This window comes from Coregonus lavaretus (assembly GCF_964263955.1).
Source record: "Coregonus lavaretus genome assembly, contig: HAP1_SCAFFOLD_257, whole genome shotgun sequence".
Lineage (NCBI taxonomy): Eukaryota > Metazoa > Chordata > Actinopteri > Salmoniformes > Salmonidae > Coregonus > Coregonus lavaretus.
The window spans coordinates 517217-542093 of record NW_028156480.1 but is presented as its reverse complement, the minus strand read 5'-3'; the positions used below and the strand labels follow the sequence as shown (position 1 = coordinate 542093).

Sequence of the window (24877 nt, the reverse complement as noted above, 5' to 3'; positions counted from 1 at the left end):
TTATTTTTTTTGGGTGCGTTTTTGTATTATTATTGAATATTAATTTGGCCAGGTAAATGTATTTGAACGCGCATTTCACGATCTGACATAATGGTAGCCTACCTTCTGTGCTTAACATTGGATATTTGCAATTTTGTTCCTGGTTCTAGTTCGATATTGAAGCATTTTGAACGAATAGCCGTTTGGGAGCAAAATGAGCCGGCTCTTTAATGTGAAAGGAACCAAATGAGCCGGCTCTTTAATGTGAAAGGAACCAAATGAGCCGGCTCTTTAATGTGAAAGGAACCAAATGAGCCGGCTCTTTAATGTGAAAGGAACCAAATGAGCCGGCTCTTTAATGTGAAAGGAACCAAATGAGCCGGCTCTTTAATGTGAAAGGAACCAAATGAGCCGGCTCTTTAATGTGAAAGGAACCAAATGAGCGGCTCACAGAAAAGACTCGAAAGGCCCATCACTAACGAACTCGAAAGTGAAGTTCATCACCTTTTAGCTGCATTCAACCATAAAGTCGCTGTCCGAAGGCACCGAACCGATTTGACCTTTTAACATGACACAGGCGACTGCCGATTGACTGATCTACAAATCACCTTGCATCATAAAGAACTCATTATTTGTAGATCAGTTAAACAGTTCACCCATGAGACACTGCGGGGTTGATCCTCTCCCATGATACACTGCGGTGTTGATCCTCTCCCATGATACACTGCGGTGTTGATCCTCTCCCATGATACACTGCGGGGTTGAACCTCTCCCATGATACACTGCGGGGTTGAACCTCTCCAACTCGGCCATTACATTCATACAGCGCTCAGCTACGGTGCGCAGATCACAGGTAGGTAAGTCCTACGTATGTTGCTTATTCTAAACTATATTGTGTTATATTTTATTAACGGTGGCATGTAGTAAATCTCTGGGAATCGATAAACAACCGATGTTGTGGTCCTCTGTAGCTCAGCTGGTAGAGCACGGCGCTTGTAACGCCAAGGTAGTGGGTTCGATCCCCGGGACCACCCATACACACAAAAAAAAAAAATGTATGCACGCATGACTGTAAGTCGCTTTGGATAAAAGCGTCTGCTAAATGGCATATTATTATTATTTTAGCTCACCAAACGGCCTGGAAATCGCAAGGTTAGCTAGCTAGTTTGCTAACTAACGTTTTAAATTGAGATAGCTAGCTTGTTAGTTAGCTAATGAACGTGTACTAGTAGCCTACGGGTGTCTTTCTCTAGCTAGTTGGCGTATAAACCAGCTTGATAAAACATTCGTATCATATGTATTATTTTGCTAGTTAGGTAACAAACTGGGAGGAACGCCATGGAGTCAGAACCAGGTCAGTCAACAACAGCGAAGGAAACATTGTACATCATGTCACGGCGGATATCTCCATTTAGCAGCATGCTATGTGTTCACACCCCAACACAAATGAACCATGCAAACATAGCAGAAGCTACAGACAATATCCTAAGTGAAAGTATACTTAGCAGAAGCTACAGACAATATCCTAAGTGAAAGTATACTTAGCAGAAGCTACAGACAATATCCTAAGTGAAAGTATACTTAGCAGAAGCTACAGACAATATCCTAAGTGAAAGTATACTTAGCAGAAGCTACAGACAATATCCTAAGTGAAAGTGAAAGTAGAAAATACATCATAGCTACTAGGTCAACAGCTCATTAATAGATGCTAACTACCTTTAGCGCCTATTGACGATAGTATTTTCCGGCGGTGGAGTTTAGTTGAGTGGCCCGACGCTTGCTCTAAATCTTGACGTTAACCCGCATCGCTTGCGGTACGGTTTGGAAACATAAGGAACGTGTCTTTTAATATCAGCGAGTAATAATAATAAAAATAAGGTTAAATTACTACAGCTTTTTATAGGGTAAGGGTTCCCACACGGGAACCGTTGACTACCTGTGGTGACTACCTGTGGTAATTAGCGTTCTGCATCTCCGAACACCTGTGTGGAAACGGAAGATGGATACCACAAATGCGTTGTCACTGAAATACTGTCGGCTGCAAATGTTAAAACCGTGTACAGTAAGTGTGTATTTTGCATTTGGGAAATTATTTTTGATGCAATATGAAAGTGGTGTTCCTGACCGCAATTTAGAATCAATTTATGTTTAGATTAAGTTTTTGGCTGCCGGAGCCAATTCGCCTCTAAACAGAACATGTAAGGTCCTTGGACTATAAGGAGTAACGTTAGTCCATTATTGGGCTCGGGTCAACAATGACAATGTGATCAAAAACATTTGTCCAGTTCAAAAAGGGCATTTGGTGTCCTGTAACTTGGCAAAGTGTCTAAGCTACCAATCTAGCACACATTCAATAGGCTATGGACTAGTTAAATACTTTGTGGGTCCTCATCATGTGGGTCATGTATTTTGGGTGGGGTGTTGTCACTGTGTCCCAGTCAAGCATGTCACAAAATGTGAGCTAAACAGCCAAGCTGGCTTTGTGTTCAGTCTGTCTGGTCAGTTGGAGGCGAAAGAAACACGCACCTATTTATTTCCCCCCCTGTAGCTCAGTTGGTAGAGCATGGCGCTTGCATCGCCAGGGTTCCCACGGGGGGCCAGTATGAAAAATATATGCACTCACTAATTGTAAGTCGCTCTGGATAAGAGCGTCTGCTAAATGACTAAAATATCAATTGGATCACACACAAAAAAATACAAAAAATAATATTTAGGCGAGGTGCTGGCTAACGGAGTAGAACACTTGAAAAAGAAAAGGACACTCTAGGAGCGCAGATGCAATAATTTAATAACCTAACAACCAACGTTTCGACAGACAAGCTGTCTTCATCAGTCATCGGTCCCTGCAGTGGGGGTCCCCCACATTTAATTTTCCTTTGCCATTTGTTACTTGTCTTGTTGGCTAAATCACTAGCCTATGCATAGGCAGTGTGTGAGTTTCAAGTTTGGGGAAGCACATTTTCACCATAAAAATGCACCTTTATAATAAAGTAGTCCATGCATCATCGCATTTGCAGATTTATGTAAGAGAGCCTACTATTCGGAATGTGAGGAGTAGATTGGATAGTCATCATTTTAGGCTAATAATGTAACTCAATCACTGTTTGCAAAAAAGACCGTTCAATGCATGTCTGAGCTCATGTAGCTTAGAGGCCTGGCTATTGGCTATATCAGATACGTTTCTTTCTTTGCACGGGAAAAAACACATTTCATGCAATTCTACTAGACTTTATATGACTGGAGACATTAGCAGGATCTTTTTTAATAGGCCAAATTACAGGGTAGCCTACTCTGACACTGACAAACAGATCAATAAAAATGATGTTGTCCACATAATAGGTTTACGAGAAGAGGAGAGACAAATAGAATATGACATCCATATAAACTGGAGGAGGAAATTACTGTCCAAAAACTAACTTTTAAGTGACACTGACCCAACAATGATAAAGAGTGAATATCCCAGTGTGTACTCAGCGGGGATCTGGCCGATGCTCTACGCTGATGCCATTAAGACAGGCTATAGCCCAACTGTTGTTCGTTCAATTAAGTTGAGCATTTTGATAACTAAAAGACATTAGTATTTTCATTGTCTTCTCTTTACAGCAATAGCTATTTGCTTTCCAAACCATTCTTTCCCGCGATTTGAATTTTGAAATATTGCGATATGCCTAGCTGGGCCTCTATACTTTTCACTGACAGTCGCAACTCGTGCGAAATTGTGCGCTGCCTTTCCTTCCGACTGTAGGCAATGCGATTTAAAACAATCCAAAACATATGTTTTTGTTAAGGCTAGGGGAAGCTAATGGAAAACAATCCAAAACATATGTTTTTGTTAAGGCTAGGGGAAGCTAATGGAAAACAATCCAAAACATATGTTTTTGTTAAGGCTAGGGGAAGCTAATGGAAAACAATCCAAAACATATGTTTTTGTTAAGGCTAGGGGAAGCTAATGGAAAACAATCCAAAACATATGTTTTTGTTAAGGCTAGGGGAAGCTAATGGAAAACAATCCAAAACATATGTTTTTGTTAAGGCTAGGGGAAGCTAATGGAAAACAATCCAAAACATATGTTTTTGTTAAGGCTAGGGGAAGCTAATGGAAAACAATCCAAAACATATGTTTTTGTTAAGGCTAGGGGAAGCTAATGGAAAACAATCCAAAACATATGTTTTTGTTAAGGCTAGGGGAAGCTAATGATGCTCTGGGGCCAAATCATGCTTTAGTAGCCTATTTTGAATGATTGAATTTATTTCTGTATAGACAGGAGTAGGCTAATTAGGCAATTCCATTCACTTAGGGAAAGCTTAGCTTCCCCTAGCCTTATGGACGAGCCGCCTCTGAGCCTATGTCGAGCTACACTACTTAGCCAAAAGTATGTGGACATCTGCTCGTCGAACATCTCATTCCAAAATCAGGGGCATTAATATGGAGTTGGTCCCCCACTTTGCTGCTATAACAGCCTCCACTCTTCTGGGAAGGCTTTCCACTAGATGTTGGAACATTACTGAGAGGACTTGCTTCCATTTAGCCGCAAGAGCATTAGTGAGGTCGGGCACTGATGTTGGGCGATTAGGCCTGGCTCGCAGTCGGCGTTCCAATTCATCCCAAAGGTGTTCGATGGGATTGAGGTCAGGGCTCTGCCACAAAGTTGGAAGCACAGAATTGTCTAGAATGTCATTGTATGCTGCAACGTAAAAATGTCCCTTCACTGGAACTAAGGGGCCTAGCCCGAACCATGAAAAACTGCCCCAGACCATTATTCTTCCTCCACCAAACTTTACAGTTGGCATTATGCATTGGATAGGTAGTGTTCTCCTGGCGTCCGCCAAACCTAGATTTGTCAGTCGGACTGCCAGATGGTGTGCTTCATTCTATAGCTACATTTTCATACTGGCCCCCCGTGGGAATTGAACCCACAACCCTGGCGTTGCAAACGCCATGCTCTACCAACTGAGCTACATCCCTGCCGGCCATTCCCTACCCTGGACGATGCTGGCTAATTGTGCGCCGCCCCATGGGTCTCCTGGTCGCGGCCGGCTACGACAGAGTCTGGATTCGAACCAGGATCTCTAGTGGCACAGCTAGCACTGCGATGCAGGGCCTTACACCACTGCGCCACTCGGGAGACTATTGACACATCAACCAGGATCAAGGGGCAAGGCAATTAGAACAGGGAGGTGTGCTCCCCCCCCAATATAAATGGAAATAAAAAAGACCACTTAACCATCACTTACACTTGACCCCCCCCCCGTCTAGCTCTGATTACTGACAGCTACGTTATTGAAGAAAAATGTACTTTCTATGCCTGTGATATGTGGTTGTCCCACCTAGCTATCTTAAGATGAATGCACTAACTGTAAGTCACTCTGGATAAGAGCATCTGCTAAATTACTAAAATGTACGAATGTGAAGCGTGATTCATCACTCCAGAGAAGGCGTTTCTGCTGCTCCAGAGTCCCAACTCCCTGCAGTCTGTTCTGACCTGCAGTAACAGAGATAATAATAAGAGAAGGGAGATGGTCAAAGAGGATCTACTTTCACATTTAAATGTTCTTACTCATTTCATTGCAGAGAAGTCCCTCTCACAATTAACAGAAGACACTGGTATAGTCAGTGTGATTGCTGCCAGCTGGCTAAGGCAGGGGTAGACTGCCCCCACTCATCAAACTGAGAGGCCAGCTTTGTCATTGCCGTCAGCTGGTCCAACACCTGAAATAGCAGAAAGATGTACAACGTTAAAGGAGCCAACATAGTGGTAGTTCAACAGGAAAAAGGGTTGGGCAACACTGGCCTAACATTTTCTCTTCTAAAGATTGTCACACTCATACCATACCTTGAATGCTCCAACTAGCATGTTGCTTGGAAGAGGGCCTCTCTTGCAGTACAGCAGCCTCTGGTGCCTGGAGAGGAGGGTCAGGTTAAAGGTTAAAGGTGTTCATCCTCTCACTAGAGAACGCAGCCGGAGGTCCCAACACACTGAAGGCCCCCATAGCTTCTGTCTGGTCTCTCTGTTGTCTGGTTTCTCTGGTCATACCCAGAGACATACCAACCCAGAGACCCAGCAGGAGGCTGACATACCAACCCAGAGACTCAGCAGGAGGCTATGGCATACCAACCCAGAGACCCAGCAGGAGGCTGACATACCAACCCAGAGACCCAGCAGGAGGCTGACATACCAACCCAGAGACCCAGCAGGAGGCTGACATACCAACCCAGAGACCCAGCAGGAGGCTGTAACATACCAACCCAGAGACCCAGCAGGAGGCTATGGCATACCAACCCAGAGACTCAGCAGGAGGCTATGGCATACCAACCCAGAGACCCAGCAGGAGGCTGTAACATACCAACCCAGAGACCCAGCAGGAGGCTATGACATACCAACCCAGAGACCCAGCAGGAGGCTATGACATACCAACCCAGAGACCCAGCAGGAGGCTATGGCATACCAACCCAGAGACCCAGCAGGAGGCTATGGCATACCAACCCAGAGACCCAGCAGGAGGCTATGGCATACCAACCCAGAGACCCAGCAGGAGGCTATGACATACCAACCCAGAGACCCAGCAGGAGGCTATGACATACCAACCCAGAGACCCAGCAGGAGGCTATGACATACCAACCCAGAGACCCAGCAGGAGGCTGTAACATACCAACCCAGAGACCCAGCAGGAGGCTATGACATACCAACCCAGAGACTCAGCAGGAGGCTATGACATACCAACCCAGAGACTCAGCAGGAGGCTGACATACCAACCCAGAGACTCAGCAGGAGGCTATGACATACCAACCCAGAGACTCAGCAGGAGGCTATGACATACCAACCCAGAGACCCAGCAGGAGGCTATGACATACCAACCCAGAGACCCAGCAGGAGGCTAGATAAGATAGGAGAGAGGGACTGTGCTTGTCTGTCAGAGAGAGGCAAATCGAAGGCATTTCCCCTTACTGAAAGCTCTCTCTCCCCCCCCATCTCTCTCCCTCTCGCTCCCCCCTTCTCTCGCTCTTCTCTGCAGGTGTCCAAGTCTGCTCTGTGGTCAGGATGGGGGTGAAGGAGCGTCCCCAGTGCTACTTTGATGTGGAGATCAACAGAGAACCAGGTAAGTCTCATCAACAACCACCCGGTGATGGCTCACTGCCAGACAGTTAGATAACACTGGGACAGGACTATGCTGCTCTGCTCTGTCATTCTCATTCACGTTTTACATGTAACCTTGGCTAGGCTTGTTGCACTATTCAAAGCTGAGACCAGATTTCTCACCTAGTCGGCTCTGGGATTCCAACCAACAATCTTTCGGTTACTGGCCCAACGCTCTTCACCACTAAGCTACCTGCCACCCACTGAGGGTGATCTGAGTTATTAGAAACACAACAGGATATAAATCATAAAGCCAGAGCTAGACTGCTGATATCAACAGTAATAGTTTTATTGTGCTCCAGATTGGATGCTGTCCAATTTACCGTTTTACTGTAGAATACTGTACAACCTACTGCCTACAGTAGCACCATGGTGGCTGTTTCCATAGGGGAGCATGCTAGGCAGCTGTTGACATGAACATGATCCATGGTCCAAGTGGTTAAGATATGATCCATGGTCCAAGGTGTTGAGATATGGTCCAAGGTGTTGAGATATTTATTATCCATGGTCCAAGGTGTTGAGATATGATCCATGGTCCTAGGTGTTGAGATATGATCCATGGTCCAAGTGGTTAAGATATGATCCATGGTCCAAGGTGTTGAGATATGGTCCAAGGTGTTGAGATATTTATTATCCATGGTCCAAGGTGTTGAGATATGATCCATGGTCCTAGGTGTTGAGATATGATCCATGGTCCAAGTGGTTAAGATATGATCCATGGTCCAAGGTGTTGAGATATGGTCCAAGGTGTTGAGATATTTATTATCCATGGTCCAAGGTGTTGAGATATGATCCATGGTCCTAGGTGTTGAGATATGATCCATGGTCCAAGTGGGTGAGATATTATCCATGGTCCAAGGTGTTGAGATATTTATTATCCATGGTCCAAGGTGTTGAGATATGATCCATGGTCCTTGGTGTTGAGATATGATCCATGGTCCAAGGTGTTGAGATATGGTCCAGGGTGTTGAGATATGGTCCAGGGTGTTGAGATATGGTCCAGGGTGTTGAGATATGGTCCAGGGTGTTGAGATATGGTCCAGGGTGTTGAGATATGATCCCTGGTCTAAGTGGTTGAGATATAATCCATGGTCCAAGGTGTGGAGATATGATCCCTGGTCCAAGGTGTTGAGATATGGTCCAAGGTGTTGAGATATGATCCATGGTCTAAGGTGTGGAGGTATGATCCCTGGTCCAAGGTGTTGAGATATGGTCCAAGGTGTGGAGATATGATCCATTGTTCAAGGTGTTGAGATATGGTCCAAGTGGTTGAGATATAATCCATGGTCCAAGGTGTGGAGATATGTTCCATGGTCCAAGGTGTTGAGATATTTATTATCCATGGTCCTAGGTGTTGAGATATGGTCCAAGGTGTTGAGATATGATCCATGGTCCAAGGTGTTGAGATATGATCCATGGTCCAAGGTGTTGAGATATGATCCATGGTCCAAGGTGTTGAGATATGATCCATGGTCCAAGGTGTTGAGATATGGTCCAAGTGGGTGAGATATTATCCATGGTCCAAGGTGTTGAGATATGATCCATGGGTCAAGGTGTTGAGATATGATCCATGGTGCAAGGTGTTGAGATATGATCCATGGTCCAAGGTGTTGAGATATGATCCATGGTCCTAGGTGTTGAGATATGATCCATAGTCCAATGTGTTGAGATATGGTCCAAGTGGGTGAGATATTATCCATGGTCCAAGGTGTTGAGATATTTATTATCCATGGTTCAAGGTGTTGAGATATGATCCATGGTGCAAGGTGTTGAGATATGTTCCATGGTCCAAGGTGTTGAGATATGATCCATGGTCCTAGGTGTTGAGATATGATCCATAGTCCAATGTGTTGAGATATGGTCCAAGTGGGTGAGATATTATCCATGGTCCAAGGTGTTGAGATATTTATTATCCATGGTTCAAGGTGTTGAGATATGATCCATGGTGCAAGGTGTTGAGATATGTTCCATGGTCCAAGGTGTTGATATATTTATTATCCATGGTCCAAGGTGTTGAGATATGGTCCATGGTCCTAGGTGTTGATCCATGGTCCAAGGTGTTGAGATATGATCCATGGTCCAAGGTGTTGAGATATGATCCATGGTCCAAGGTGTTGAGATATGATCCATGGTCCAAGGTGTTGAGATATGTTCCATGGTCCAAGGTGTTGAGATATTATCCATGGTCCAAGGTGTTGAGATATGGTCCTAGGTGTTGAGATATGGTCCAAGGTGTTGAGATATGATCCATGGTCCAAGGTGTTGAGATATGGTCCAAGGTGTTGAGATATTTATTATCCATGGTCCAAGGTGTTGAGATATGGTCCTAGGTTTTGAGATATGATCCATGGTTCAAGGTGTTGAGATATGATCCATGGTCCAAGGTGTTGAGATATGATCCATGGTCCAAGGTGTTGAGATATTTATGATCCATGGTCCAAGGTGTTGAGATATTTATTATCCATGGTCCAAGGTGTTGAGATATTTATTATCCATGGTCCAAGGTGTTGAGATATTTATTATCCATGGTCTAAGGTGTTGAGATATGGTCCATGGTCCTAGGTGTTGAGATATGGTCTAATGTGTTGAGATATGGTCCAAGTGGGTGAGATATTATCCATGTTCCAAGGTGTTGAGATATGGTCCAAGGTGTTGAGATATTTATTATCCATGGTCCAAGGTGTTGAGATATGGTCCAAGGTGTTGAGATATGATCCATGGTCCAAGGTGTTGAGATATGATCCATGGTCCAAGGTGTTGAGATATGATCCATGGTCCAAGGTGTTGAGATATGATCCATGGTCCAAGGTGTTGAGATATGATCCATGGTCCAAGGTGTTGAGATATGATCCATGGTCCAAGGTGTTGAGATATTTATTATCCATGGTCTAAGGTGTTGAGATATGGTCCATGGTCCTAGGTGTTGAGATATGGTCCTAGGTGTTGAGATATGATCCATGGTCCAAGGTGTTGAGATATGATCCATGGTCCAAGTGGTTGAGATACGGTCCATGGTCCAAGGTGTTGAGATATGGTCCAGGGTGTTGAGATATGGTCCAGGGTGTTGAGATATGGTCCAGGGTGTTGAGATATGGTCCAGGGTGTTGAGATATGGTCCAGGGTGTTGAGATATGGTCCAGGGTGTTGAGATATGGTCCAGGGTGTTGAGATATGGTCCAAGGTGTTGAGATATGGTCCAAGGTGTTGAGATATGATCCATGGTCCAAGTGGTTGAGATATAATCCATGGTCCAAGTGGTTGAGATATAATCCATGATCCAAGGTGTTGAGATATGGTCCATGGTGTGGAGATATGATCCATGGTGTGGAGATATGATTCATGGTCCAAGGTGTTGAGCTATGATCCATGGTCCAAGGTGTTGAGATATGATCCATGGTCCAAGGTGTTGAGATATGGTTGAAGGTGTTGAGATATTTATTATCCATGGTCCAAGGTGTTGAGATATTTATTATCCATGGTCCAAGGTGTTGAGATATGATCCATGGTCCAAGGTGTTGAGATATGGTCCAAGGTGTTGAGATATTTATTGTCCAAGGTGTTGAGATATGATCCATGGTCCTAGGTGTTGAGATGTGATCCATGGTCCAATGTGTTTAGATATGGTCCAAGTGGGTGAGATATTATCCATGGTCCAAGGTGTTGAGATATGGTCCAAGGTGTTGAGATATGATCCATGGTCCTAGGTGTTGAGATATGATCCATGGTCCTAGGTGTTGAGATATGATCCATGGTCCAAGGTGTTGAGATATGATCCATGGTCCAAGGTGTTGAGATATGGTCCAAGGTGTTGAGATATGATCCATGGTCCAAGTGGTTGAGATACGATCCATGGTCCAAGGTGTTGAGATATGGTCCAGGGTGTTGAAATATGGTCCAGGGTGTTGAAATATGGTCCAGGGTGTTGAGATATGGTCCAGGGTGTTGAGATATGGTCCAAGGTGTTGAGATATGATCCATGGTCCTAGGTGTTGAGATATGATCCATGGTCCAAGGTGTTGAGATATGATCCATGGTCCAAGTGGTTGAGATACGATCCATGGTCCAAGGTGTTGAGATATGGTCCAGGGTGTTGAAATATGGTCCAGGGTGTTGAAATATGTTCCAGGGTGTTGAGATATGGTCCAGGGTGTTGAGATATGGTCCAGGGTGTTGAGATATGGTCCAGGCTGTTGAGATATGGTCCAGGGTGTTGAGATATGGTCCAGGGTGTTGAGATATGGTCCAGGGTGTTGAGATATGGTCCAGGGTGTTGAGATATGGTCCAGGGTGTTGAGATATGGTCCAAGGTGTTGAGATATGGTCCATGGTTCAAGGTGTTGAGATATGATCCATGGTCCAAGTGGTTGAGATATGATCCCTGGTCCAAGTGGTTGAGATATAATCCATGGTCCAAGGTGTGGAGATATGATCCCTGGTCCAAGTGGTTGAGATACGATCCATGGTCCAATGTGTTGAGATATGGTCCAGGGTGTTGAGATATGGTCCAAGGTGTTGCGATATGGTCCAAGGTGTTGCGATATGGTCCAAGGTGTTGCGATATGGTCCAAGGTGTTGAGATATGGTCCAAGGTGTTGAGATATGGTCCAAGGTGTTGCGATATGGTCCAAGGTGTTGAGATATTGTCCAAGGTGTTGAGATATGGTCCAATGTGTTGAGATATGATCCATGGTCCAAGTGGTTGAGATATAATCCATGATCCAAGGTGTTGAGATATGGTCCAAGGTGTTGAGATATGGTCCAAGGTGTTGAGCTATGATCCATGGTCCAAGGTGTTGAGATATGATCCATGGTTCAAGGTGTTGAGATATGGTCGAAGGTGTTGAGATATTTATTATCCATGGTCCAAGGTGTTGAGATATTTATTATCCATGGTCCAAGGTGTTGAGATATGATCCATGGTCCAAGGTGTTGAGATATGATCCATGGTCCAAGGTGTTGAGATATGGTCCAAGGTGTTGAGATATTTATTGTCCAAGGTGTTGAGATATGGTCCATGGTGTTGAGATATGATCCATGGTTCAAGGTGTTGAGATATGTTCCATGGTCCAAGGTGTTGAGATATGTTCCATGGTCCAAGGTGTTGAGATATTTATTATTCATGGTCCAAGGTCCTAGGTGTTGAGATATGATCCATGGTGTTGAGATATGGTCCAGGGTGTTGAGATATGGTCCAGGGTGTTGAGCTATGGTCCAAGGTGTTGAGATATGGTCCATGGTCCAAGGTGTTGAGATATAATCCATGGTTCAAGGTGTTGAGATATGATCCCTGGTCCAAGTGGTGGAGATATAATCCATGGTCCAAGGTGTGGAGATATGATCCCCGGTCCAAGTGGTTGAGATACGATTCATGGTCCAAGGTGTTGAGATATGGTCCAGGGTGTTGAAATATGGTCCAGTGTGTTGAAATATGGTCCAGGGTGTTGAAATATGGTCCAGGGTGTTGAAATATGGTCCAGGGTGTTGAGATATGGTCCAGGGTGTTGAGATATGGTCCAGGGTGTTGAGATATGGTCCAGGGTGTTGAGATATTGTCCAGGGTGTTGAGATATTGTCCAGGGTGTTGAGATATGGTCCAAGGTGTGGAGATATGATCCATGGTCCAAGGTGTTGAGATATGGTCCAAGGTATTGAGATATGGTCCAAGGTGTTGAGATATGATCCATGGTCCAAGGTGTGGAGATATGGTCCAGGGTGTTGAAATATGGTCCAGGGTGTTGAGATATGGTCCAGGGTGTTGAGATATGGTCCAAGGTGTTGAGATATGATCCATGGTCCTAGGTGTTGAGATATGATCCATGGTCCAAGGTGTTGAGATATGGTCCAAGGTGTTGAGATATGATCCATGGTCCAAGTGGTTGAGATACGATCCATGGTCCAAGGTGTTGAGATATGGTCCAGGGTGTTGAAATATGGTCCAGGGTGTTGAAATATGTTCCAGGGTGTTGAGATATGGTCCAGGGTGTTGAGATATGGTCCAGGGTGTTGAGATATGGTCCAGGCTGTTGAGATATGGTCCAGGGTGTTGAGATATGGTCCAGGGTGTTGAGATATGGTCCAGGGTGTTGAGATATGGTCCAAGGTGTTGAGATATGGTCCATGGTTCAAGGTGTTGAAATATGATCCATGGTCCAAGTGGTTGAGATATGATCCCTGGTCCAAGTGGTTGAGATATAATCCATGGTCCAAGGTGTGGAGATATGATCCCTGGTCCAAGTGGTTGAGATACGATCCATGGTCCAAGGTGTTGAGATATGGTCCAGGGTGTTGAGATATGGTCCAAGGTGTTGCGATATGGTCCAAGGTGTTGCGATATGGTCCAAGGTGTTGCGATATGGTCCAAGGTGTTGAGATATGGTCCAAGGTGTTGCGATATGGTCCAAGGTGTTGAGATATTGTCCAAGGTGTTGAGATATGGTCCAATGTGTTGAGATATGATCCATGGTCCAATGTGTTGCGATATGATCCATGGTCCAAGTGGTTGAGATATAATCCATGATCCAAGGTGTTGAGATATGGTCCAAGGTGTTGAGATATGGTCCATGGTGTGGAGATATGATCCAAGGTGTTGAGATATGGTCCAAGGTGTTGAGCTATGATCCATGGTCCAAGGTGTTGAGATATGATCCATGGTCGAAGGTGTTGAGATATTTATTATCCATGGTCCAAGGTGTTGAGATATTTATTATCCATGGTCCAAGGTGTTGAGATATGATCCATGGTCCAAGGTGTTGAGATATGATCCATGGTCCAAGGTGTTGAGATATGGTCCAAGGTGTTGAGATATTTATTGTCCAAGGTGTTGAGATATGATCCATGGTCCATGGTGTTGAGATATGATCCATGGTTCAAGGTGTTGAGATATGTTCCATGGTCCAAGGTGTTGAGATATGTTCCATGGTCCAAGGTGTTGAGATATTTATTATCCATGGTCCAAGGTCCTAGGTGTTGAGATATGATCCATGGTGTTGAGATATGGTCCAGGGTGTTGAGATATGGTCCAGGGTGTTGAGCTATGGTCCAAGGTGTTGAGATATGGTCCATGGTCCAAGGTGTTGAGATATGATCCATGGTTCAAGGTGTTGAGATATGATCCCTGGTCCAAGTGGTGGAGATATAATCCATGGTCCAAGGTGTGGAGATATGATCCCCGGTCCAAGTGGTTGAGATACGATTCATGGTCCAAGGTGTTGAGATATGGTCCAGGGTGTTGAGATATGGTCCAGGGTGTTGAGATATGGTCCAGGGTGTTGAAATATGGTCCAGGGTGTTGAAATATGGTCCAGGGTGTTGATATATGGTCCAGGGTGTTGAGATATGGTCCAGGGTGTTGAGATATGGTCCAGGGTGTTGAGATATGGTCCAGGGTGTTGAGATATGGTCCAGGGTGTTGAGATATTGTCCAGGGTGTTGAGATATGGTCCAAGGTGTGGAGATATGATCCATGGTCCAAGGTGTGGAGATATGGTCCAGGGTGTTGAAATATGGTCCAGGGTGTTGAGAATTGGTCCAGGGTGTTGAGATATGGTCCAAGGTGTTGAGATATGATCCATGGTCCTAGGTGTTGAGATATGATCCATGGTCCAAGGTGTTGAGATATGGTCCAAGGTGTTGAGATATGATCCATGGTCCAAGTGGTTGAGATACGATCCATGGTCCAAGGTGTTGAGATATGGTCCAGGGTGTTGAGATATGGTCCAGGCTGTTGAGATATGGTCCAGGGTGTTGAGATATGGTCCAGGGTGTTGAGATATGGTCCAGGGTGTTGAGATATGGTCCAAGGTGTTGAGATATGGTCCATGGTTCAAGGTGTTGAAATATGATCCATGGTCCAAGTGGTTGAGATATGATCCCTGGTCCAAGTGGTTGAGATATAATCCATGGTCCAAGGTGTGGAGATATGATCCCTGGTCCAAGTGGTTGAGATACGATCCATGGTCCAAGGTGTTGAGATATGGTCCAGGGTGTTGAGATATGGTCCAAGGTGTTGCGATATGGTCCAAGGTGTTGCGATATGGTCCAAGGTGTTGCGATATGGTCCAAGGTGTTGAGATATGGTCCAAGGTGTTGCGATATGGTCCAAGGTGTTGAGATATTGTCCAAGGTGTTGAGATATGGTCCAATGTGTTGAGATATGATCCATGGTCCAATGTGTTGAGATATGATCCATGGTCCAAGTGGTTGAGATATAATCCATGATCCAAGGTGTTGAGATATGGTCCAAGGTGTGGAGATATGGTCCATGGTGTGGAGATATGATCCAAGGTGTTGAGATATGGTCCAAGGTGTTGAGCTATGATCCATGGTCCAAGGTGTTGAGATATGATCCATGGTCCAAGGTGTTGAGATATGGTCGAAGGTGTTGAGATATTTATTATCCATGGTCCAAGGTGTTGAGATATTTATTATCCATGGTCCAAGGTGTTGAGATATGATCCATGGTCCAAGGTGTTGAGATATGATCCATGGTCCAAGGTGTTGAGATATGGTCCAAGGTGTTGAGATATTTATTGTCCAAGGTGTTGAGATATGATCCATGGTCCATGGTGTTGAGATATGATCCATGGTTCAAGGTGTTGAGATATGTTCCATGGTCCAAGGTGTTGAGATATGTTCCATGGTCCAAGGTGTTGAGATATTTATTATCCATGGTCCAAGGTCCTAGGTGTTGAGATATGATCCATGGTGTTGAGATATGGTCCAGGGTGTTGAGATATGGTCCAGGGTGTTGAGCTATGGTCCAAGGTGTTGAGATATGGTCCATGGTCCAAGGTGTTGAGATATGATCCATGGTTCAAGGTGTTGAGATATGATCCCTGCTCCAAGTGGTGGAGATATAATCCATGGTCCAAGGTGTGGAGATATGATCCCCGGTCCAAGTGGTTGAGATACGATTCATGGTCCAAGGTGTTGAGATATGGTCCAGGGTGTTGAGATATGGTCCAGGGTGTTGAAATATGGTCCAGGGTGTTGAAATATGGTCCAGGGTGTTGAGATATGGTCCAGGGTGTTGAGATATGGTCCAGGGTGTTGAGATATGGTCCAGGGTGTTGAGATATGGTCCAGGGTGTTGAGATATGGTCCAGGGTGTTGAGATATGGTCCAGGGTGTTGAGATATTGTCCAGGGTGTTGAGATATGGTCCAAGGTGTTGAGATATCGTCCAAGGTGTTGAGATATGGTCCAAGGTATTGAGATATGGTCCAAGGTGTTGAGATATGATCCATGGTCCAAGGTGTGGAGATATGATCCCTGGTCCAAGGTGTTGAGATATGGTCCAAGGTGTTGAGATATGGTCCAAGGTATTGAGATATGGTCCAAGGTGTTGAGATATGATCCATGGTCCAAGGTGTTGAGATATGGTCCAAGGTGTTGAGATATGATCCATGGTCCAAGGTGTTGAGATATGGTACAAGGTGTTGAGATCAGAATAATACTGATGGGTATAAATGGTCCTAGATGTTTTGAATGCCAGTGATACCTAGGGCCGGGACCATAATCATTAGTATCATAGTAAGAAAACAAAACTCGAAGCGGATTGAACTTCTTTACGAAAGCAGACCCAATGTTAGAAACAAACATCATGTTGTCATCCACAGTCAAATGTATTTATTTTACAAGCTATAGTATACAATATTTTACTTACAGCAGGTTTTTAAAGGACCATTTAGCTGTTTTGTGTATTCATTTTTGCCATGGAAAAATCTTGTGATACTGGGATCGTCCCAGCCCTAGTGAACACTGCGGTGTTGACATGATTGGTCAGGTGCCATACTGCCATTAGAAATATTCATTGGCCAGAGAGACCTGTCAGCCCAGGATATGTTTCAGATTGATTCCTCAGTCAGGCCTAACATTGTTCTGTCTGTTTCAGTTGGACGCATAGTCTATCAACTGTTCTCCGATGTCTGTCCCAAGACTAGCAAAAACTTCCTCAGTTTGTGCACTGGTGAGTATTGACCGGACACAGCAGGTCTTGATGTTTCATCCTGTCTCTGTGTACCCCCCACAGAGAATATTACATTAAGTCTATCTTGTCCTCCATGTTTGAGATGTTATATGAAATGTCCCTGGGATTATTATTATTTTTTAAATCTAACAAAAATATACCCAGTCTATAATGAAGATCCAGTTAGACATGACCTTCAATACCATGAAGACATCTCTCCAGCTGCATGATCTGGTGAAAGTCTGTCCCTATCTGAGATGGACTGGTATGCCTTCACCCGAAACACGCAGTTACGTGTATGATGTATGTTTCACTTATGTACCAGGCATGGCATGTACAGTAGTGGTGTGAACGTTTAAACAAAAAGTAAATGTTCATGTTAAGAAAAAAATCCCTAAACGAAAAACAGTGTTGTCGTACCCCCTCTGTGCAATATTCACAAAACGACCACTAACAGATCCTGATCATACGACCACTAACAGATCCTGATCATACGACCACTAACAGATCCTGATCATACGACCACTAACAGATCCTGATCATACGACCACTAACAGATCCTGATCATGTTTGGGGGGGGTTGGAGCCTGTCTAGGTTTAGGGGAGGGGGACGGGGGTGTTGGAGCCTGTCTAGGGGAGGGGGACGGGGGACGGGGGGGTTGGAGCCTGTCTAGGGGAGGGGGACGGGGGTGTTGGAGCCTGTCTAGGTTTAGGGGAGGGGGACGGGGGTGTTGGAGCCTGTCTAGGGGAGGGGGACGGGGGTGTTGGAGCCTGTCTAGGGTTAGGGGAGGGGGACGGGGGGGTTGGAGCCTGTCTAGGGGAGGGGGACGGGGGTGTTGGAGCCTGTCTAGGTTTAGGGGAGGGGGACGGGGGTGTTGGAGCCTGTCTAGGGGAGGGGGACGGGGGTGTTGGAGCCTGTCTAGGGTTAGGGGAGGGGGACGGGGGTGTTGGAGCCTGTCTAGGGGAGGGGGACGGGGGTGTTGGAGCCTGTCTAGGGGAGGGGGACGGGGTTGTTGGAGCCTGTCTAGGGGAGGGGGACGGGGGTGTTGGAGCCTGTCTAGGGGAGGGGGACGGGGGGGTTGGAGCCTGTCTAGGTTTAGGGGAGGGGGACGGGGGTGTTGGAGCCTGTCTAGGGGAGGGGGGCGGGGGTGTTGGAGCCTGTCTAGGTTTAGGGGAGGGGGACGGGGGTGTTGGAGCCTGTCTAGGTTTAGGGGAGGGGGACGGGGGTGTTGGAGCCTGTCTAGGGGAGGGGGACGGGGGTGTTGGAGCCTGTCTAGGGGAGGGGGACGGGGGTGTTGGAGCCTGTCTAGGGGAGGGGGGCGGGGGTGTTGGAGCCTGTCTAGGGGAGGGGGACGGGGGTGTTGGAGCCTGTCTAGGTTTAGGGGAGGGGGACGGGGGTGTTGGAGCCTGTCTAGGGGAGGGGGAGGGGGACGGGGGTGTTGGAGCCTGTCTAGGTTTAGGGGAGGGGGACGGGGGTGTTGGAGCCTGTCTAGGGGAGGGGGACGGGGGTGTTGGAGCCTGTCTAGGGGAGGGGGACGGGGGTGTTGGAGCCTGTCTAGGGGAGGGGGACGGGGGTGTTGGAGCCTGTCTAGGGGAGGGGGACGGGGGTGTTGGAGCCTGTCTAGGGGAGGGGGACGGGGGTGTTGGAGCCTGTCTAGGGGAGGGGGAGGGGGACGGGGGTGTTGGAGCCTGTCTAGGGGAGGGGGAGGGGGACGGGGGTGTTGGAGCCTGTCTAGGGGAGGGGGACGGGGGTGTTGGAGCCTGTCTAGGGGAGGGGGAGGGGGACGGGGGTGTTGGAGCCTGTCTAGGTTTAGGGGAGGGGGGCGGGGGGGTTGGAGCCTGTCTAGGGGAGGGGGACGGGGGGGTTGGAGCCTGTCTAGGGGAGGGGGACGGGGGTGTTGGAGCCTGTCTAGGGGAGGGGGAGGGGGACGGGGGTGTTGGAGCCTGTCTAGGTTTAGGGGAGGGGGGCGGGGGGGTTGGAGCCTGTCTAGGGGAGGGGGACGGGGGGGTTGGAGCCTGTCTAGGTTTAGGGGAGGGGGACGGGGGGGGTTGGAGCCTGTCTAGGGTTAGGGAGGGGGACGGGGGGGTTGGAGCCTGTCTAGGGTTAGGGAGGGGGACGGGTGGGTTGGAGCCTGTCTAGGGTTAGGGGAGGGGGACGGGGGTGTTGGAGCCTGTCTAGGGGAGGGGGACGGGGGGGTTGGAGCCTGTCTAGGTTTAGGGGAGGGGGACGGGGGGGTTGGAGCCTGTCTAGGGGAGGGGGACGGGGGGGTTGGAGCCTGTCTAGGTTTAGGGGAGGGGGACGGGGGGGTTGGAGCCTGTCTAGGGTTAGGGAGGGGGACGGGGGGGTTGGAGCCTGTCTAGGGTTAGGGAGGGGGACGGGGGGGTTGGAGCCTGTCTAGGGTTAGGGAGGGGGACGGGGGGGTTGGAGCCTGTCTAGGGGAGGGGGACGGGGGTGTTGGAGCCTGTCTAGGGGAGGGGGACGGGGGGTTGGAGCCTGTCTAGGTTTAGGGGAGGGGGACGGGGGTGTTGGAGCCTGTCTAGGGAGGGGGACGGGGGTGTTGGAGCCTGTCTAGGGTTAGGGGAGGGGGACGGGGGTGTTGGAGCCTGTCTAGGGGAGGGGGGCGGGGTTGTTGGAGCCTGTCTAGGGGAGGGGGACGGGGGTGTTGGAGCCTGTCTAGGGTTAGGGGAGGGGGACGGGGGTGTTGGAGCCTGTCTAGGGGAGGGGGACGGGGGGGTTGGAGCCTGTCTAGGGAGGGGGACGGGGGTGTTGGAGCCTGTCTAGGGTTAGGGGAGGGGGACGGGGGTGTTGGAGCCTGTCTAGGGTTAGGGAGGGGGACGGGGGGGTTGGAGCCTGTCTAGGGTTAGGGGAGGGGGACGGGGGTGTTGGAGCCTGTCTAGTGGAGGGGGACGGGGGGGTTGGAGCCTGTCTAGGGGAGGGGGACGGGGGTGTTGGAGCCTGTCTAGGGGAGGGGGACGGGGGTGTTGGAGCCTGTCTAGGGGAGGGGGACGGGGGGGTTGGAGCCTGTCTAGGTTTAGGGGAGGGGGACGGGGGTGTTGGAGCCTGTCTAGGTTTAGGGGAGGTTGTAACCTATTCTAAATGGTAATCCAATATAATAAACTATATTATAAATAACTATATAATAACTATATAAACTATAGCAGTTTGCAAAAAAGCCTAAAATTGACGAGCAACATTTATTATTCCAAAACTGCCGCTCGTGGTTGGAACACATTTTACCTACTTTAATCAACCAGCCATTTTGAATTTGTGATAAAGCTGTCATGATTTGGCAAGGAATGTACACATGGCCAAAAGTATGTGGACACCTGCTCGCCGATCATCTCATTCCAAAATCATGGGCATTAATATGAAGTTGGTCCCCCCTTTGCTGCTATAACAGCCTCCCCCCTTTGCTGCTATAACAGCCTCCCCCCTTTGCTGCTATAACAGCCTCCCCCCTTTGCTGCTATAACAGCCTCCCCCCTTTGCTGCTATAACAGCCTCCCCCCTTTGCTGCTATAACAGCCTCCACTCTTTGCTGCTATAACAGCCTCCCCCCTTTGCTGCTATAACAGCCTCCACTCTTAAGGGAAGGATTTCTTCTAGATGTTGTAACATTGCCACAGGGGACTTGCTTCCATTCAGTCACAAGCCTTAGTGAGGTCGGGCACTGATGTTGGGCGATTACGTCTGGGCGATATGGTCTAAAAATCATCTCTTATTTTTTTCAAACTTATGGGTGATTCACGATATATATATATATATATATATACAGTGTATTGGGAAAGTATTCAGACCCCTTGACTTTTTCTACGTTTTGTTACGTTACAGCCTTATTCTAAAACTGATTAAAAAACTGGTGTATATCAATTTATTTATATACATTTATTAACTATTTTTTTGTTGAAATTACACTTTTACATAAGTATTCAGACCCTTTACTCAGTACTTTGTTGAAGCACCTTTTGGCAGTGATTACAGCCTCGAGTCTTCTTGGGTATGACGCTACAAGCTTGGCACACCTGTATTTAGGGAGTTTCTCCCATTCTTCTCTGCAGATCCTCTCAAGCTCTGTCAGGTTGGATGGGGAGCGTCGCTGCACAGCTATTTTCAGGTCTCTCCAGAGATGTTCTATCGGGTTCAATTCCGGGCTCTGGCTGGGCCACTCAAGGACATTCAGAGACTTGACCCGAAGCCAATCCTGCGTTGTCTTGGATGTGTGCTTAGGGTCGTTGTCCTGTTGGAAGGTGAACCTTCACCCCAGTCTGAGGTCCTGAGCGCTCTGGAGCAGGTTTTCATCAAGGATCTCGCTGTACTTTGCTCCGTTCATCTTTCCCTCGATCCTGACTAGTCTCCCAGTCCCTGCAGCTGAAAAACATTCCCACATCATGATGCTGCAACCACCGTGCTTCACCGTAGGGATGGTGCCAGGTTTCCTCCAGACGTGACGCTTGGCATTCAAATAGTTAAATCTTGGTTTCATCAGACCAGAGAATCTTGTTTCTCATGGTCTGAGAGTCTTTAGGTGCCTTTTACTCCAAGCGGGCTGTCATGGGCCTTTTACTGAGGAGTGGCTTCCATCTGGCCATAAAGGCCTGCTTGGTGGAGTGTTGCAGAGATGGTTGTCCTTCAGGAAGGTTTTCCCATCTCCACAGAGGAACTCTGGAGCTCTGTCAGAGTGACCATCTGGTTCTTGGTTACCTCCCTGACCAAGGCCCTTCTCCCCCGATTGCTCAGTTTGGCCGGGCGGACAGCTCTAGGAAGAGTCTTGGTGGTTCTAAACTTCTTCTATTGAAGAATGATGGAGTCCACTGTGTTCTTGGGGACCTTCAATGCTGCAGACATTTTTGGGTATTGAATTTCAGTTCCAACCCCTGCTTATTACCACAGCTGTGTACATACCGCCTGACGCTAACACCAAGGCATATGTTCAAAGATTCATCCACCCAGGAGTCATCCAACAACATTGAGGAATATACATTGTCAGTCACAGGCTTCATTAGGAAATGTGTTGATGTTGTACCCACAATAACAATCCGGACATGCCCCAACCAAAAACCCTGGATGAACGGAGATATCCGTACCATTCTGAGAGCCTGTACTGCAGCATTAAATGTCGGCAGGACAAACCCCAATGACTCGGTAGTGCGCAACGCGTACAAGGCAAGAAGGTACGAGCTCCTCAGCCATTACGGATGCAAAAAGACAATACACACTCAAACTTGAATTGATGTTAGAAAACTCCGACTTGCGATGCATGTGGCAAGAACTACAGACTATCACGTACTACAGGTAAATCCACCTGTATGGTGTAGGTCTGTGACGGTCACGTACTACAGGTAAATCCATCTGTATGGTGTAGGTCTGTGACGGTCACGTACTACAGGTAAATCCACCTGTATGGTGTAGGTCTGTGACGGTCACGTACTACAGGTAAATCCATCTGTATGGTGTAGGTCTGTGACGGTCACGTACTACAGGTAAATCCATCTGTATGGTGTAGGTCTGTGACGGTCACGGACTACAGGTAAATCCATCTGTATGGTGTAGGTCTGTGACGGTCACGTACTACAGGTAAATCCATCTGTATGGTGTAGGTCTGTGACGGTCACGTACTACAGGTAAATCCACCTGTATGGTGTAGGTCTGTGACGGTCACGTACTACAGGTAAATCCATCTGTATGGTGTAGGTCTGTGACGGTCACGTACTACAGGTAAATCCACCTGTATGGTGTAGGTCTGTGACGGTCACGTACTACAGGTAAATCCACCTGTATGGTGTAGGTCTGTGACGGTCACGTACTACAGGTAAATCCACCTGTATGGTGTAGGTCTGTGACGGTCACGTACTACAGGTAAATCCATCTGTATGGTGTAGGTCTGTGACGGTCACGTACTACAGGTAAATCCATCTGTATGGTGTAGGTCTGTGACGGTCACGTACTACAGGTAAATCCATCTGTATGGTGTAGGTCTGTGACGGTCACGTACTACAGGTAAATCCACCTGTATGGTGTAGGTCTGTGACGGTCACGTACTACAGGTAAATCCATCTGTATGGTGTAGGTCTGTGACGGTCACGTACTACAGGTAAATCCATCTGTATGGTGTAGGTCTGTGACGGTCACGGACTACAGGTAAATCCATCTGTATGGTGTAGGTCTGTGACGGTCACGTACTACAGGTAAATCCATCTGTATGGTGTAGGTCTGTGACGGTCACGTACTACAGGTAAATCCATCTGTATGGTGTAGGTCTGTGACGGTCACGTACTACAGGTAAATCCATCTGTATGGTGTAGGTCTGTGACGGTCTTGGAATTTGAGGTTACGGTAACTGGCCAGGCCAATGTACACAGTCACAGACATAACTGTTCGGGGGAGGTACTAACTTCTCTGCTGTTTTGGTCCCATAGCTACCATGTAACAGCATGAAGCGCCCCCGTTCACATGTGAAGATACTGTGTGAGAGTCTTGTGTTCCACTGCTCAGACGTTGCTGACGCCTACCAGATCGTACAACACCTGGATAGGTATTTTATGTATCAGCTAACCACATCATGGACGTTGCTACTCAGACGTTGCTGACGCCTACCAGATCGTACAACACCTGGATAGGTATTTTATGTATCAGCTAACCACATGGTTGCGTTGCCCTACTCAGACGTTGCTGACGCCTACCAGATCGTACAACACCTGGATAGGTATTTTATGTATCAGCTAACCACATCATGGTCGCATTCCCCTACTCAGACGTTGCTGACGCCTACCAGATCGTACAACACCTGGATAGGTATTTTATGTATCAGCTAACCACATGGTCGCGTTGCCCTACTCAGACGTTGCGTGCCATGTCATCGACTGTGCAGTCCTGCACCAGACTGCTATACAATATGTTGTGGTTAGCTGATACCTATCCAGACGTTGTAAGATCCAGTCAGCAACGTCTGAGCAGAGGAACATGACCAATATGTTGTGGTTAGCTGATACCTATCCAGACGTTGTAAGATCCAGTCAGCAACGTCTGAGCAGAGGAACATGACCAATATGTTGTGGTTAGCTGATACCTATCCAAACGTTGTAAGATCCAGTCAGCAACGTCTGAGCAGAGGAACATGACCAATATCTGCGGTGCTGCTCGTGGAAACGTAATCTTGCTGAGTCTACCTTTTAAATTAAAGTCAATTTCAATGTGACCCCCCAGATTGAGGCTTGAAAACCCTATTAGGAAAAAAAACTTTAACCTCATTAAAAAAACAATTTGATTTTCCCCAAAGTTGATAGGAAAAGCAACTAAAACGTAACGTAATTCATGATGGTTTTTATTTGAGTTAGTTTTGGAGTCAAAGCTAATGGTTAGGGTTTTAAGATAATGGTTAGGGGTTTTAAGATAATGGTTAGGGTTTTTAAGATAATGGTTAGGGTTTTAAGATAATGGTTAGGGTTTTAAGATTGTTTTATTTCAGTTTACTAAAACATTTTTTCGTGGTTAGTTTTTGTTTTTAGTTTCCGTTTTAGTTTAATATAATAACCTTGATCCACACACACACATTCATGCTACACACATATACAGTTATGCTACACACACCTCTCAACTGCTGCTACCTGACTCTTATTATGATTGCTAAATACTGCACAATTTAAACTTGTCCCCATCCCCCTTCCCCTCAGTTTATACCCTGTCCCCATCCCCCCTTCCCCTCAGTTTATACCCTGTCCCCATCCCCCTTCCCCTCAGTTTATACCCTGTCCCCATCCCTCCTTCCCCTCAGTTTATACCCTGTCCCCATCCCCCT

At 47.0% G+C, this 24877-nt stretch overlaps 1 protein-coding gene across 3 annotated transcripts in view; it reads left to right on the top strand.

Annotated features, from left to right (window-relative positions):
* Window positions 1–789: 789 nt before the first annotated feature.
* The window catches only part of nktr (natural killer cell triggering receptor), a 73347-nt gene continuing 49259 nt past the window's right edge, over window positions 790–24877 (top strand). For 2 of the 3 annotated variants that reach the window (XM_084200315.1, XM_084200314.1), the window contains exons 1-3: window positions 792–832; window positions 6994–7077; window positions 17007–17081. In XM_084200315.1, the coding sequence (XP_084056441.1) occupies window positions 7020–7077; window positions 17007–17081 (133 nt within the window). In that variant the 5' untranslated portion in view covers window positions 792–832; window positions 6994–7019. Of the gene's footprint in view, window positions 833–6993; window positions 7078–17006; window positions 17082–24877 lie in introns of all 3 variants that reach the window. The other variant, XM_084200316.1, reaches the window with a different exon arrangement.